General features: G+C 43.5%; 1 protein-coding gene across 5 annotated transcripts in view; it reads right to left on the reverse strand.

Annotated features, from left to right (window-relative positions):
* Positions 1–13440, reverse strand: part of fhod1 (formin homology 2 domain containing 1) — a 329870-nt gene that overhangs the window by 45592 nt on the left and 270838 nt on the right. For 4 of the 5 annotated variants that reach the window (XM_080187106.1, XM_080187105.1, XM_080187103.1 and 1 more), the window contains 2 exons: positions 10380–10427; positions 9338–9444 (listed from right to left, as the gene is read on the reverse strand). In XM_080187106.1, the coding sequence (XP_080043232.1) occupies positions 9338–9444; positions 10380–10427 (155 nt within the window). The remainder of the gene's footprint in view (positions 1–9337; positions 9445–10379; positions 10428–13440) is intronic. The other variant, XM_080187104.1, reaches the window with a different exon arrangement.

The following is a 13440-nucleotide window of genomic DNA, read 5'->3' on the forward strand; positions in this document are numbered from 1 at the left end:
CAAAGCTTCAAAAAGTTAGAGTGAGTCAAAATTAAAATCGAATGTTTAAATAAGCTAAAATTATATACATGATGGAGAGAATAGAGAAGAATTAATGCAGTATAGGATGAAACCTGCTCTTGACTGTTAGTGACATTATTAATAATTGTGTTATAGTATTTTATAGCACCGTTGGCCTGTAGGGTTGATGCTGGTGTTTATATGTTCTTCATAAGTCTATTCCCAATATCCTTCATCTTATCCTATTCACATCTCCTTGTATTCCTCTCTGCCTCATATGTTTATCCAGAATCTCTTAAATGCGTCTACCCAATTTGCCTCAACCTGTTCTTGTGGCGATTAGTTCCTGCAGAAAACATTCAATTATTTTATGCTAATGAAATTATCAATGGTTTTTGACTTTTTCTTTAATATTTTTATCTTGCTGGGAATTTTGTGCTCATCAACTGTGAAGTTTTAGCCCTAGTAGGTTAAAGAGGATTCTACAGAACAGACAGGATAAGAGAAAATAGGCAGCTACCCATCATCAACTTTGTACACGGGTTTCCATGGGTATTGATTCTCCCTTCAGTGCCTTATCGGGGGAACCTAATTGGTAGGCAATAACAGGCTGTTGGTCATAGAAGGCAGGATGGCCAATGGGTTTTTTTCAGCATCATGGTGTAGGAAATCACTTAATCTTCCTCTGCCACCTCCCCTAATCGTACAAGTGAAATCTGAAACTGGCCTTGCCACAAACACCCAGTTAAAGTGTCAGCTGGAGCTCAGTTGGTAGCAACTCTCGCCTGAGATACAAGGCTCCTTGTTCAAATCCAACTCTCGGGCGTGAGTACTGAAATTAAAGCTGACACTTCAGTTCAGTACTGAGGGAGTGCTGCACTCACAGATGTTAAACAGAAGTCCCAGCTGCTTGCTTGAGTAGATGTAAATGTCTTGTGGCATTATTTCAAAGAGGGGCAGGCGGTTTATCCCAGGTGCCACGATTAATATTTATCTGCTCATCAACATCACAAAAAAACAGGCTATCTGATCATTATTATTTGCTATTTTTTGGAGATTTTGTGATGCACATATTGGCTTTTGCATTTCCTAAATTACTAAAATGACTACACTTCAAAAAGTATTTAATTGGCTGGAAAGCACTTTGAGACATCTGGCGATCATGAAAAGCATTTTATAAATACAAGTCTTTTTTGCCAGCTGAATTTCTACCACATTATAATCATAGAATCCCTACAGTACAGAGGTAGGGGAGTCGAAAACTAGAGGCATGGGTTTAAGGTGAGAGGGGAGAGATACAAAAGTGTCCAGAGGGGCAATTTTTTTGCAGAGAGTGGTGAGTGTCTGGGACAAGTTGCCAGAGGTAGTATTCGAGGCGGGTACAATTTTGTCTTTTAAAAAGCATTTAGATAATTACATGGGTACGATGGGTATAGAGGGATATACCCATGGGGCAATTGGGATTAGCTTAAGGGTTTTTAAAAAAAAAGGGCGGCATGGACAAGTTGGAACGAAGGGCCTGTTTCCACGCTGTAAACCTATATGACTCTATGAGGCCATTTGCTTTCAAATCCATACCAACCACAAGCCCACCCAGGCTCTAGTGGATGAGCATAGTGCAAACTGTCACAAACTGTATCACTTTCTCCTATGGAATTTCAAAGAAACTTATAAAACGTACGCACCTAAATGTTCAGAATGTCACATGCTCAATCAACACCCAATCCCAAAGTTTTTCTTTGATTTAGGACATTGGATGGTGCAGTGCCTCACACAAGTCCGTCTACTTTAGGATAAAAATGGAAAGGGACGAGTGCCAGCCGAACGGGAGTGTGCTGAACTGGGGAAAGGCGAGCTATAGCAGGATTAGGAGGGAGCTGCAGGACACTGATTGGGAAGGACTGTTAGCTGGCAAGTCCACGGTTGGCAAGTGGGAGGCTTTTAAAGGCAAAATGAAATGGTTGCAGGGGAGGTATGTTCCGGTTAAGAGGAAGGATGGGAAAGGTAGGATTAGAGAGCCGTGGATTACAGGGGGTATCGAAGACTTGGTCAGGAAGAAGAGGGAGGCGTATGTTAGGTCGAAACGACTGGGTACGGAGAGTGCGCTGGAGGAATATAGAGAGAGTAGGAGGGAGCTAAAAAGGGGAATTAGAAGGGAGAAGAGAGGGCATGAAATGGCTTTGGCTGGTAGGATTAAGGAGAATCCAAAGGCATTTTATTCCTATATTAGGAGCAAGAGAGTAGTTAGAGGGAAAATTGGTCCTCTTAGGGACAAAAGCGGGGAGTTATGTATTGAGTCGGAGGGAATGGGGGAGCTCCTGAATGAATACTTTGCGTCGGTATTCACGAAGGAGAGGGGTTCGGAATCGTGCGGTCTGTTAGAGGGAGCTGAGGATCAGCTGCAGGAAATATCTATTACGAGGGAGGAAGTGCTAGGGCTTTTAGGTAGCGTAAGGACGGATAAACATAAGAACATAAGAACATAAGAAATAGGAGCAGGAGTAGGCCATCTGGCCCTTCGAGCCTGCCCCGCCATTCAATAAGATCATGGCTGATCTGTCGTGGCTCAGTTCCACTTTCCCGCCCTCTCCCCATAACCCTTAATCCCCTCTCTTATCAAAAACCCATCAACCCGCTTCTTAAAAATATTTAGCGAGGCAGCCTCCACCACTTCAACGGGCAGAGAATTCCAGAGATTCACCACCCTTTGAGTGAAGAAGTTCCTCCTCAACTCCGTTCTGAACCGCCCCCCCTTTATCTTGAGGCTGTGCCCCCTAGTCCTACTGTCTTTTTTGAGCGGGAAGAGTCTTTCCACCTCTATCCTATCCATCCCATTCATCATCTTATACGTCTCAATGAGATCTCCCCTCATTCTTCTAAACTCTAACGAGTACAAGCCTAGTTTATTCAGCCTCTCCTCATAGCTCAACCCCCTCAACTCCGGTATCAGCCTAGTAAACCTCCTCTGCACTCCCTCCAAGGCCAAAATATCCTTGCGCAGGTGCGGCGCCCAAAACTGCACACAGTACTCCAGCTGCGGCCTCACCAATGCCCTATACAGCTGCAGCAAGACCTCCCTACTTTTATATTCAATCCCCCTCGCTATGAAGGCCAGCATCCCCTTCGCCTTCCTGACCACCTGCTGCACCTGCAGGCTGGGTTTTTGCGACTCATGCACAAGGACCCCGAGGTCCCTCTGCACCGTCGCCTGCTGCAGTTTTTCGCCACGTAAGTAATAGTCCTTCCTACCATTCTTCCTACCAAAGTGGACCACCTCACACTTGCCAACATTAAATTCCATTTGCCATTTCCTGGCCCATTCGCCCAGCCTATCTAGATCCTTCTGCAGACTCTCCACACCCTCCGCACAATTTGCCTTTCCCCCAATCTTGGTGTCATCAGCAAATTTCGACACCCTACACTCGGTTCCCTCCTCCAGATCATCTATATAAATGGTAAATAGCTGAGGCCCCAGCACCGACCCCTGGGGCACCCCACTAGTCACCATCCGCCAATCCGAATAGCACCCATTGACCCCCACTCTCTGCCTCCTATTTGACAACCAATCCTCTATCCACGCTAACACCCTACCCCCAACTCCATGTCCTCTGACCTTCTGCAGTAACCTCTTGTGAGGTACCTTATCAAACGCCTTCTGAAAATCCAGAAAGACCACATCCACCGGCTCTCCTCTATCCACCGCCCTAGACACATCCTCATAGAACTCCAGTAAATTTGTCAGACACGACTTCCCTCCGGGGCCTGATGGTATTTATCCCAGGCTGCTTAGGGAGGTGAAAGATGAAATTGCTGGGCCTCTGGCACAAATCTTTGTCTCTTCTTTGGACACAGGTGAGGTCCCAGAAGACTGGAGGGTGGCAAATGTGGTACCGCTGTTCAAAAAAGGTAGTAGGGATAACCCTGGGAATTATAGGCCGGTGAGTTTGACATCGGTGGTAGGGAAATTAATGGAAAAAGTACTTAGGGGTAGGATGTATGAGCATTTGGAGCGTTGCGGTCTGATTGGGGATACACAACATGGCTTTGTTAGAGGGAGGTCTTGCCTTACGAATCTGGTGGAATTCTTTGAGGAGGTGACAAAAACGGTTGACAATGGGCAAGCCGTTGATGTCATCTATATGGATTTCAGTAAGGCGTTTGACAAAGTCCCTCATGGTAGGCTGGTAGAAAAGGTTAAGGCGCATGGGATACGGGGTCAGGTAGCTAGGTGGATTGAGAACTGGCTGGGCAATAGGAGACAGAGGGTAGTTGTGGAGGGGACTTTGTCCAGCTGGAGGCCAGTGACCAGTGGTGTGCCGCAGGGCTCAGTACTGGGACCTCTCCTCTTTGTAGTCTACATAAATGACTTGGAAGAGAGCGTAGGTGGTGTGATCAGCAAGTTTGCTGATGACACCAAGATGGCAGGGTTGGCGGGTACTGAAGTGGATTGTCAGGTGATACAACAGGATATAGATAGGTTGGTGCATTGGGCAGATAGGTGGCAGATGGAATTTAATCCTGACAAATGCGAGGTGATGCATTTTGGAAGGAATAATGTAGAGAGGAGCTATGTGATTAAAGGTAGGCAAATTAGGAGTATAGAAACACAGAGGGACCTGGGAGTGCAGGTTCACAAATCCATGAAGGTTGTGACACAAGTGGAGAATGTTGTCAGGAAGGCTTATGGAATGCTAGCCTTTATAGGAAGAGGTATAGAGTTTAAAAGCTGCCGTCTAATGCTTCAGTTGTATAGAACGTTGGTTAGACCGCATTTGGAGTACTGAGTCCAGTTCTGGTCACCTTACTACCGGAGGGACGTGGAGGCTCTGGAAAGGGTGCAGAGGAGGTTTACCAGGATGTTGCCTGGCATGGAGGGATTGGGTTACGAGGAAAGGTTGGAGAAACTGGGACTGTTCTCTTTGGAAAGACGGAGATTGAGGGGGGACATGATAGAGGTATATAAGATACTGAAGGGAATAGACAGGGTCAATAGTGAGAGACTGCTCCCTAGATTGGTTACGAATACAAGAGGACATGATTTAAGGGTGAGGGGGGAGAGGTACAATTTGGATATGAGAGGAAGGTTCTTTACGCAGAGAGTTGTGGGGGTATGGAACGCGCTACCGAGTAGGGTGGAGGAGGCGGGAACATTGGACTCGTTTAAGGTTCAGTTAGATAGGCACATGAGTGAAACGAGGATGGAGGGTTATGGTAGGGGTTATTGAATAAGGTTTAGAACCTCGGGAGACACCGGAAAGGCAGGCTTGTAAGATTAACGTTTTTGTCTTTTTGCTCCGCAGGTGAAGGTCCACCTCATTGTCAAACGAGGGGCATGCACACGGTGGGTCTTGCGTGGGCTGCTCCTGGAGGTTCCGGGAGTGGCCTAGTACTTCATGTCGGTGTGTGTGCTTGATCCTGGACCGGTAGACGGGCGCCGCAACAGCTCGGTGACTAGCACTGCTAGCTGTGCAGATACATGGATTTGGGCCTGTGTCTGTGGGAGTTTGTGCATTCTCCCTGTGGTTGCGTGGGTTTCCTCCGGGCGCTCCGGTTTCCTCCCACACCCCAAAGATGTGCTCTTAGGCTGATCGGTTTTACCAAATTGACACTATTCTCCCCTGAATCTGGCTAAGTCAGGGGTTCTAATTGTAGATACGCAGGGTAGAATAGGTGTAGGGTGATGCGGCGGCGCGGGCTTGTTGGGTCGAAGGGCCTGTTTCCCGTGCTGGATTGTTCTTTGTTCTTTGTACATACTGTATTGGAATAGGCCTGGGTGTAAGTCCAATTAACCACAGTCACATTCAAAGCTCTTGTGATGGTACAGGTCACTCATTATTGGATTTTTTTTTCAAAATTTCAGTCAGTTATTCACAACAGAGAGAAAAAAAAAAATCCATGACTGGTCGGACTAAAACCTGCAGCCTTGTGCCTGTTACTGCAACAGTAAGCCATCAATATGCTATAAATATGACTGAGTTCTTAGGTAAAATGAAAGGACTTAAAACAGATAAATTGCTGAAGTTAAATAATATTTATTCCAGGGTGTTGTAAAAGACTTACCTGGAGATTAGCAAGGCACCAATGATCATTACAAGTCAAAGGAGAATGGATACTAATAAACCAGAAAGAGACTAACATGATCCATGTGTTGAAAATGCATGACAGACCCACTGATCTTACTTCAATCATCTGGAGCGTACCTGAGGGTTACCTGTACAGGCAGTCCTCGGATGTGACAACACAAGTCGAAATATTGTACGTCGGAACTAGTTTTTTCCATCGGAACAATGCTATGAATGGGAGATTGATTCCTGAAATAAGGCTCGATACCCTTTTTACACTGAATAGTGAAACGTTTGTGAGATCTTACATCAATATAATTGCTTTACAGTAGTGTATTTCCTATGATCTAATAGTGCCTACACTTTCAAAGATACTTCTATACTGTATCTGAGAAGCAATTTGCCCTTCCTGCAATTGTGGAAGGTGAAACGTAACGGAACATAGCAGTTGATTAAAAACCAACTGTTCACTGGCGTGGTATCATAAAGATGAAAGCAGTGTTGTAAAGTCGAAACAGATTGTTAGTTTCTAAACATTTTAAGTGTCATTCATTGTAGCTTGAATGTTGTAAAGTCAGGGACTGCCTGTACATCAGTCAGTTAGTAAACAGCAGTTGATATGGCTTCAAATGGGGAAGAACCTACCTGATCAGTCTCCTCAACTCAAATTGACTTTGGTAAGCTATGTGATACCAAGTACTTCCAAAACACATTTAATAAAGTACCACGTTAAAAAAATGCTAATTAACCTCAAATCTGAGCAAAGCTTCTATATGGGCAAGAAACTGGCAGAAAGATATCAATAAACTGGTACTAGTTAAATGGGTAATATCAGGTAGCGTGAAGGGAATTATTGAGTTCAGTGTTGGGGCCACTACAATTGCTAATTTACATCAGTGACCTGGATACTGAAACTCAATGCAACTGAACTGATGTACAGATGATACTAAACCTGGGCAGGTAATGGAATAGAAGGAGCTACATAATGTGATAAATTTGTGTTAGATGCAAGAGAGTAGCAGTTAGAATTTAATACATACATATATAAAACGTTGTATACAAAAAGGAAATTTGTGTACAACGGCACAGTAATTAGCATTGCTGCCTCATAGCTCCAGAGATTCGGGTTCAATTCCGGCCTTGGGTGACTGTATGGAGTTTGCACATTCTCCCAGTGTCCGTGTGGATTTTCTCTGGGTGCTCTGGTTCTCACCCACAGTCCAATGATGTGCAGGTTAGGTGGATTGGCTATGTTAAATTGTCCCTTAGTGTCTCAAGATGTGTAGGTAAGGGGGATTACCATGGTAAATATGTGGGGCTACAGGGAAAAAGCCTGGGTGGATAGCTCTGTTGGAGAGTCAGTACAGACTTGACGGTCTGAATGGCCTCCTTCTGCACTGTAGGGACTCTATGATGATAAGAATGGCACTGAAATTGTTAAGTATAAACTTGATAGAGATCTAGAGGTGTACAACCAAGATGGCAGGATTGGCAGATACCGAGGAGGACTGTCAGGTGACACAGCAGGATATAGATAGGTTGGTATATTGGGCAGATAGATGGCAGATAGAATTTAATCCTGACAAATGCAAGGTGATGCATTTTGGAAGGAATAATGCAGGGAGGAGTTCCGTGATAAAAGGTAGACCGATTAAGAGTATAGAAATACAGAGGGACCTGGGAGTGCAGGTGCACAAGTCTCTGAAGGTGTCAACACAAGTAGAGAAGATTGTAAAGAAAGCTTACGGAATGCTAGCCTTTATAGGAAGGAGTATAGAGTATAACAGCTGGCGTCTAATGCTTCAGTTGTACAGAACGTTGGTTAGACCGCAACTGGAGTACTGCGTCCAGTTCTGGTCACCTTACTACCGGAAGGACGTGGAGACCCTGGAGAGGGTGCAGAGGAGGTTTACCAGGATGCTGCCTGGCATGGAAGGACTGAGTTACGAGGAAAGGTTGGAGAAACTGGGGCTCTTCTCCTTAGAAAGACGAAGATTAAGGGGGGATATGATAGAGGTGTATAAAATACTGAAGGGAATAGATAGAGTCAACAGTGGTAGGCTTTTCCCTAGATTGGGGACAACTATTACGAGAGGTCACGATCTAAGGGTGAGGGGGGAGAAGTATAATTTGGATACGAGAGGAAGGTTTTTCACGCAGAGGGTCGTGGGGGTATGGAACGCGCAACCGAGTAGGGTGGTGGAGGCAGGCATGTTGGACTTGTTTAAGGTTTACTTAGATAGACACATGAGCGAAACAAGGATGGAAGGTTATAGTAGAGGGTATTAAATAGGGTCAGAGCCTCGGGACGACTCTGGAAATGTAGTATTACATGTCAATGTTGTGTCTTTTTATTCCACAGGTGTCGGTCCACCTTGTTGTCAAACGAGGGGCACGCACATGGTGGGTCGTGCGTGGGCTGCTCTTGGAGGTTCCGGGAGTGGCCTAGTACTTCGTGTCATTGTGTGTGCTTAATCCTGGACCAGCAGACGGGCGCCACAACAGCTCAGTGACTATCTGTGCAGATACATGGATTTGGGCCTGTGTCTGTGGGAGTTTGCGCATTCTCCCTGTGGTTGCGAGGGTTTCCTCCGGGCGCTCCGGTTTCCTCCCACACCCCAAAGATGTGCTCTTAGGCTGATTGGTGTACCAAATTGACACTATTTTCCCCTGAATCTGGCTACATTAGGGGTTCCACTCACATACACACAGGGCAGGGTAGGTGTAGGAAGATGCGGCAGCGCGGGCTTGTTGGGCCGAAGGGCCTGTTTCCCATGCTGGGTTGTTCTTTGTTCTTTGTACAACTAAGTCAGAGTACCAAAGAACAAAGTCAACTGTACACTGAACTGAATCGTCAAACTCAAGTCATTGAAGTTATGATAAAACTAAGCAGTGCGATGTTCAGACTGCATCTTGACTACAATGCCAGTTCTGGTCACTGAGATATGAAGGAGGCATTAAATGACCAAAGGCTAGTCCTGGCACCAATTGTCTGAGTTATGAGGAAAGACTGGAGAAACTTTGGCTTTTCACCGTGAAAAAGAGACAACTGAGTGACATTAGTCACTCATCGATTCTGAACTAACTCTCTGATTAACCTCAAACTAGGAAAAAGAGCCTGATCAATGCTTGGAAGATGGAGATATAAACCCTGGGATCACATAAGTAATAAATTGACGCACTCATGGAAGAGTGCAGGTTCTTCTGGATGGACATATCAAGATGGCCTCTCTCATTCCTACCATCATACAAATGAGCAGAAAAGAATAACTTACCATCAGGGGGTCGGTCTGTGGGTATGGAGGCAATATCTCTGGGAAAACTTGACTTGCTTAAATCCCTGTCTCTTTGCGTTGCAACGAGATTTTCTAAAAAGCGATTTCTGAAAGAGTTACAGAGGAAACTCAGCATCACACATTGAGCATTCCCAAAACCATTCCACAAGTTTGGACTCAACTGAAGTTTTAGCAAATTGGCATTCCACAGCACAGCACACCAAACCAAACATGCAATTAAGCAAACCAATCAGTTCCCAGAGCATAGCATAATCTTTATGGACGTTAAAATTCAAAGCACTTTGCATCAATACTTCATTTTTTAAAAAATAAGCATTGTCCCCACTTTATTACTTCTGATGCCAACGGCCCCAAAAAGCCAAAATCAATGTGGATCAAACTGTGGTTCAAAATTCATCTCATGGAAGGAAAACATCTTCCAGTTTCCAAAGTAAGGTGACAACCAGCAACACTCGCCCCCTGCCCAGCACCATGGCCCAACCACCATTGCATCATTCCAGATGAAGATACTTCACTTATTATAGGCCTGTGATTTTTAAAATAACACACTTATGCATTGGGGCAGCAATCTGATCTCTGAAATACCTCCAGTTTCTTAAAGAAAATGCTAAAACAGGAACTGAAATTCAGTCTGACAACATTTCATTCAAGGTGGGCAATTGACAACCAAATTTGAAATGTGAATTGGAACATGGTTAAATTACAACAAAACTTTTTTTTTAAGCAAAAGCCCAATACTGGTCATTTATCTTACACAACATAGAGATCATCACTGGATCCATCAGATATGAAGCACCAACAAACTCTAGCTGTGAAGAAGAGATGACCAGCTATCAATTAAGAGAGTCAGTTACACTAATGGAGTAGGATCAGTTCAAATGCCCCAACATCCACACAGCTTGTACAGGCCTATAATAAAATTTGATTCTGAACTTCAGACCTGTAGCAGAAAGGAAATATCACAAAGAAATCCCAGTCCAGATCATTCAGTTAAAATTTTCAATCCAAACCCAATACTTACGCATACTTTCTCAGAACTGGCTTATCGCCAATAGAAATTCCTTCAGCCCTGAGAAAAAGGATCAATTTCAGTACAACAACAATCTGTGTTTATACTGTGCCCTTATCACTGAAGAATGCTCCAAGGCGCTTCACATGAGCATTCACAAACTAAATTTGACACCAAACCACATTCAGAGATAATTGAGCAGATGACTAAAGGTTTGATTAAACAGAAAGCTTTTGAGGAGCGCAATGGAGCGAAGCAGAAAGTTTAGGGAGGGAACTCCAGAGCTTAGGGCCCAACGTGGCTGTCCATGGTACAATTAAAATTGGGAATGCTCAAAAGGCCTAAATTAAAGAAGTGCAGAGATCTTGGAAGGTTGCAGACCTGGAGGAGATGACAGAGGAGCAGCGGATGAGATATGTATATGGGGGAGTTTGAAAAGAAGGATCAGAATTTTAAAATTGAGATGCTCTTTAACCAGAAGCCAGTGTATATCATTGAGGACAATGGTGACGGATATACAGGCATAAAGTCTTCAATTTCCATGAATAACAAGTCACTGGAGGTGCTAGGAAAGCAATAGATTTTTTAATTTTTGTTTTAAATAGTTAACGAATTAACCATTATAACATTAAACAAAAGCTCTGATGTGACTCCAGAAATATGTGTCACAATTACTGTTGTGGCAATTGTACACTACTTGTTTAACAAGCTGTACAACTATTCATTGGCAAAGTGCAAAATAACCTTTGTTTTATGTGGAAAGACTTCAATCTTCATCCTTGCCATAACAGGAAACGTGACAGTTGTCTGTTTTCCTCCCCAATCCACTTATCCTCATTATGTACAATATATTATTTGCATGTGCAGGATCAGCTCAAAAAACTTGTCAACATCTATTTTACTTCCTTGGTATTGCTCTCAACTAGATGGGGTTGGATTAATCTCACTGTTTGACATGAACTCATGAATGAAAAAAGTCTATATCCCTTAATGTTGAAAAATCAAAGACATTGTGTGTATCTCTCTAGAAGCTGCATCTTGATCCTGAATTCAATCCCTCTGCCTGACTATCTGTTCAAGCTGAAGGCAATGCACAAACTAAGTGTTCAATTCAACCTTGAACTGAGTTCATTGCTCTGAGTTTGGCCTTTCACCAAGGTCACCAATTTCCACAATGCCTCCTTCCAAAGATGTGCGGGTTAGGTTGATTGGCCATGCTAAATTGTCCCTTAGTGTCCTGGGATGCATAGGTTAGAGGTATTAGCAGGGTAAATATGTGGTTATGGGCATAGGGCCTGGATGGCATTGTTTTCAATGCAGACTCAAAAGGCCAAATGGCCTCCTTTTGCACTGCAGGGTTTCTATGATTCTATGTTTCCAACCCCATCTCACCCAACCACCATCAGTAATTCCACTTGCATCATTTTCACTCCAGGCTTGATTTCACCAATACTGGTTCCTTGAGCTCCACCCTGTGCAACCTCCAGCTCTTCCAGAACTCTGCTTCCTTAATCCTATCTTGTTCTTTGGTCTGCTCACTGATCATCCTCGGACTCACCCCAGTGTCCCCTCTGGCCCTCTCCCTCAGATTTACTATTGCTGAGACAGGCTTCAATCACCCAATTACTTCAATCTTAAAATCCCTCTCACACTGATCAACCAGACTATGAAAGAAGACAAATATGCTGTTAGTTACTGCACAACATAGAGCTCGACATTTATTTTTCAACTCCTGTAAGTTTATGTACTGAGATACATGTGAAATTACCAGACTTTTTGACTGCATAATACAGTAAGGGGAAGGAAAACTTCAACGGGAAATTAGGTACTTTTTGTTCAAAGTACTTTCCATTTCAGAGGAAAATAATTGTTTCAAAATAAATTGTTCGGTTTATTTTACTGCCCAACATGGGGGCCGTCAAGAATCTGTATAATGCTGCGTGATATCAACAATTGAATGTAAGAAAAAAATGAAAATGATTGTTGGTCAGTATCGTGGATACATAGCAATGAAAGGGTAGCATGAAATACAATACGTCGAAGGTAAAAGGACAGAGAAATCAGTCAACTGTCAGATTAGTTTTAGGATTCTTCGAGAACTGAATCCACTTTTAAAAATACTAACATAGTAATGATGACATTTAAAGCTACACTAAAGTGTGAACTATATTCAAGTGGAGAAAAAAATCATAAGAATGTACAGTACTGAGAGTGGTAGATTAAACAGTAAATTAGAATATAAAATAGGTTGTGTGAAATCACAAGAACAACTTCTTTTAGACAGCACCTTTTACATAGTAAAAGGCACCAAGGCATTACAGGAGTGTTGGCAAACAAAGTTACCAACATGCAGAGCAGATGTTATGTGCAGCCTTAATGATCTCTGCTAACTAGAACCATTCCCTCCGATGATTCATGGAATTTTGCTGTATAATTGATAAGCTTTAAATTTTGGCCCCTAAGCACATGGTATAACAATTTATTATTGGAATAAAAACCCATACAATACAAATACCAAAAGAAAGGTTACTACAGTTTTAGTTAGCAAGGGAAACAAAGACTATCGGGGAGGCGGTGGGGTAGTGGTAATGTTGCTGAGCTAGGAATCCAGAGGCTCAGACTAATGCTCTATAGACAAGGGTTTGAACCCTACCATGGCAGCTGGGGAATTTAAATTCAATTAATAACTCTGGAATTAAAAGTTAACAGTGACCAAGAAACCACTGTCAATTGCCTTAAAAACGTATCTGGTTCACTAATGTCCTTGACGGAAAGAAACCTGCTGTCCTTAACTGATCCGACCTACATCTGACTCCAGGCCCAGTGCAATGTGCTTGCTTCCTAGCAAGTTACTCAGTTGTATCAAACCATTACAAAGTCTACAAAAGGGAATGAAATCAAACAGTTCACTGGGATTGACCTAGGCACTGGAAACAATAATGGCAAACCTTGCCCGTTGACCCTACAAAGTTCCTTTTTTCCCATTTATAGGTGTAGCCATTGCTGGTTAGGCCAGCACTTATTGCCCATCCCTAGATGCCCTTGAGAAGATGGTGAGCCATCTTCTGGAACC

Source organism: Carcharhinus amblyrhynchos, chromosome 4 (assembly GCF_965287045.1).
Source record: "Carcharhinus amblyrhynchos chromosome 4, sCarAmb.v2.hapA, whole genome shotgun sequence".
Classification (NCBI taxonomy): Eukaryota; Metazoa; Chordata; class Chondrichthyes; order Carcharhiniformes; family Carcharhinidae; genus Carcharhinus; species Carcharhinus amblyrhynchos.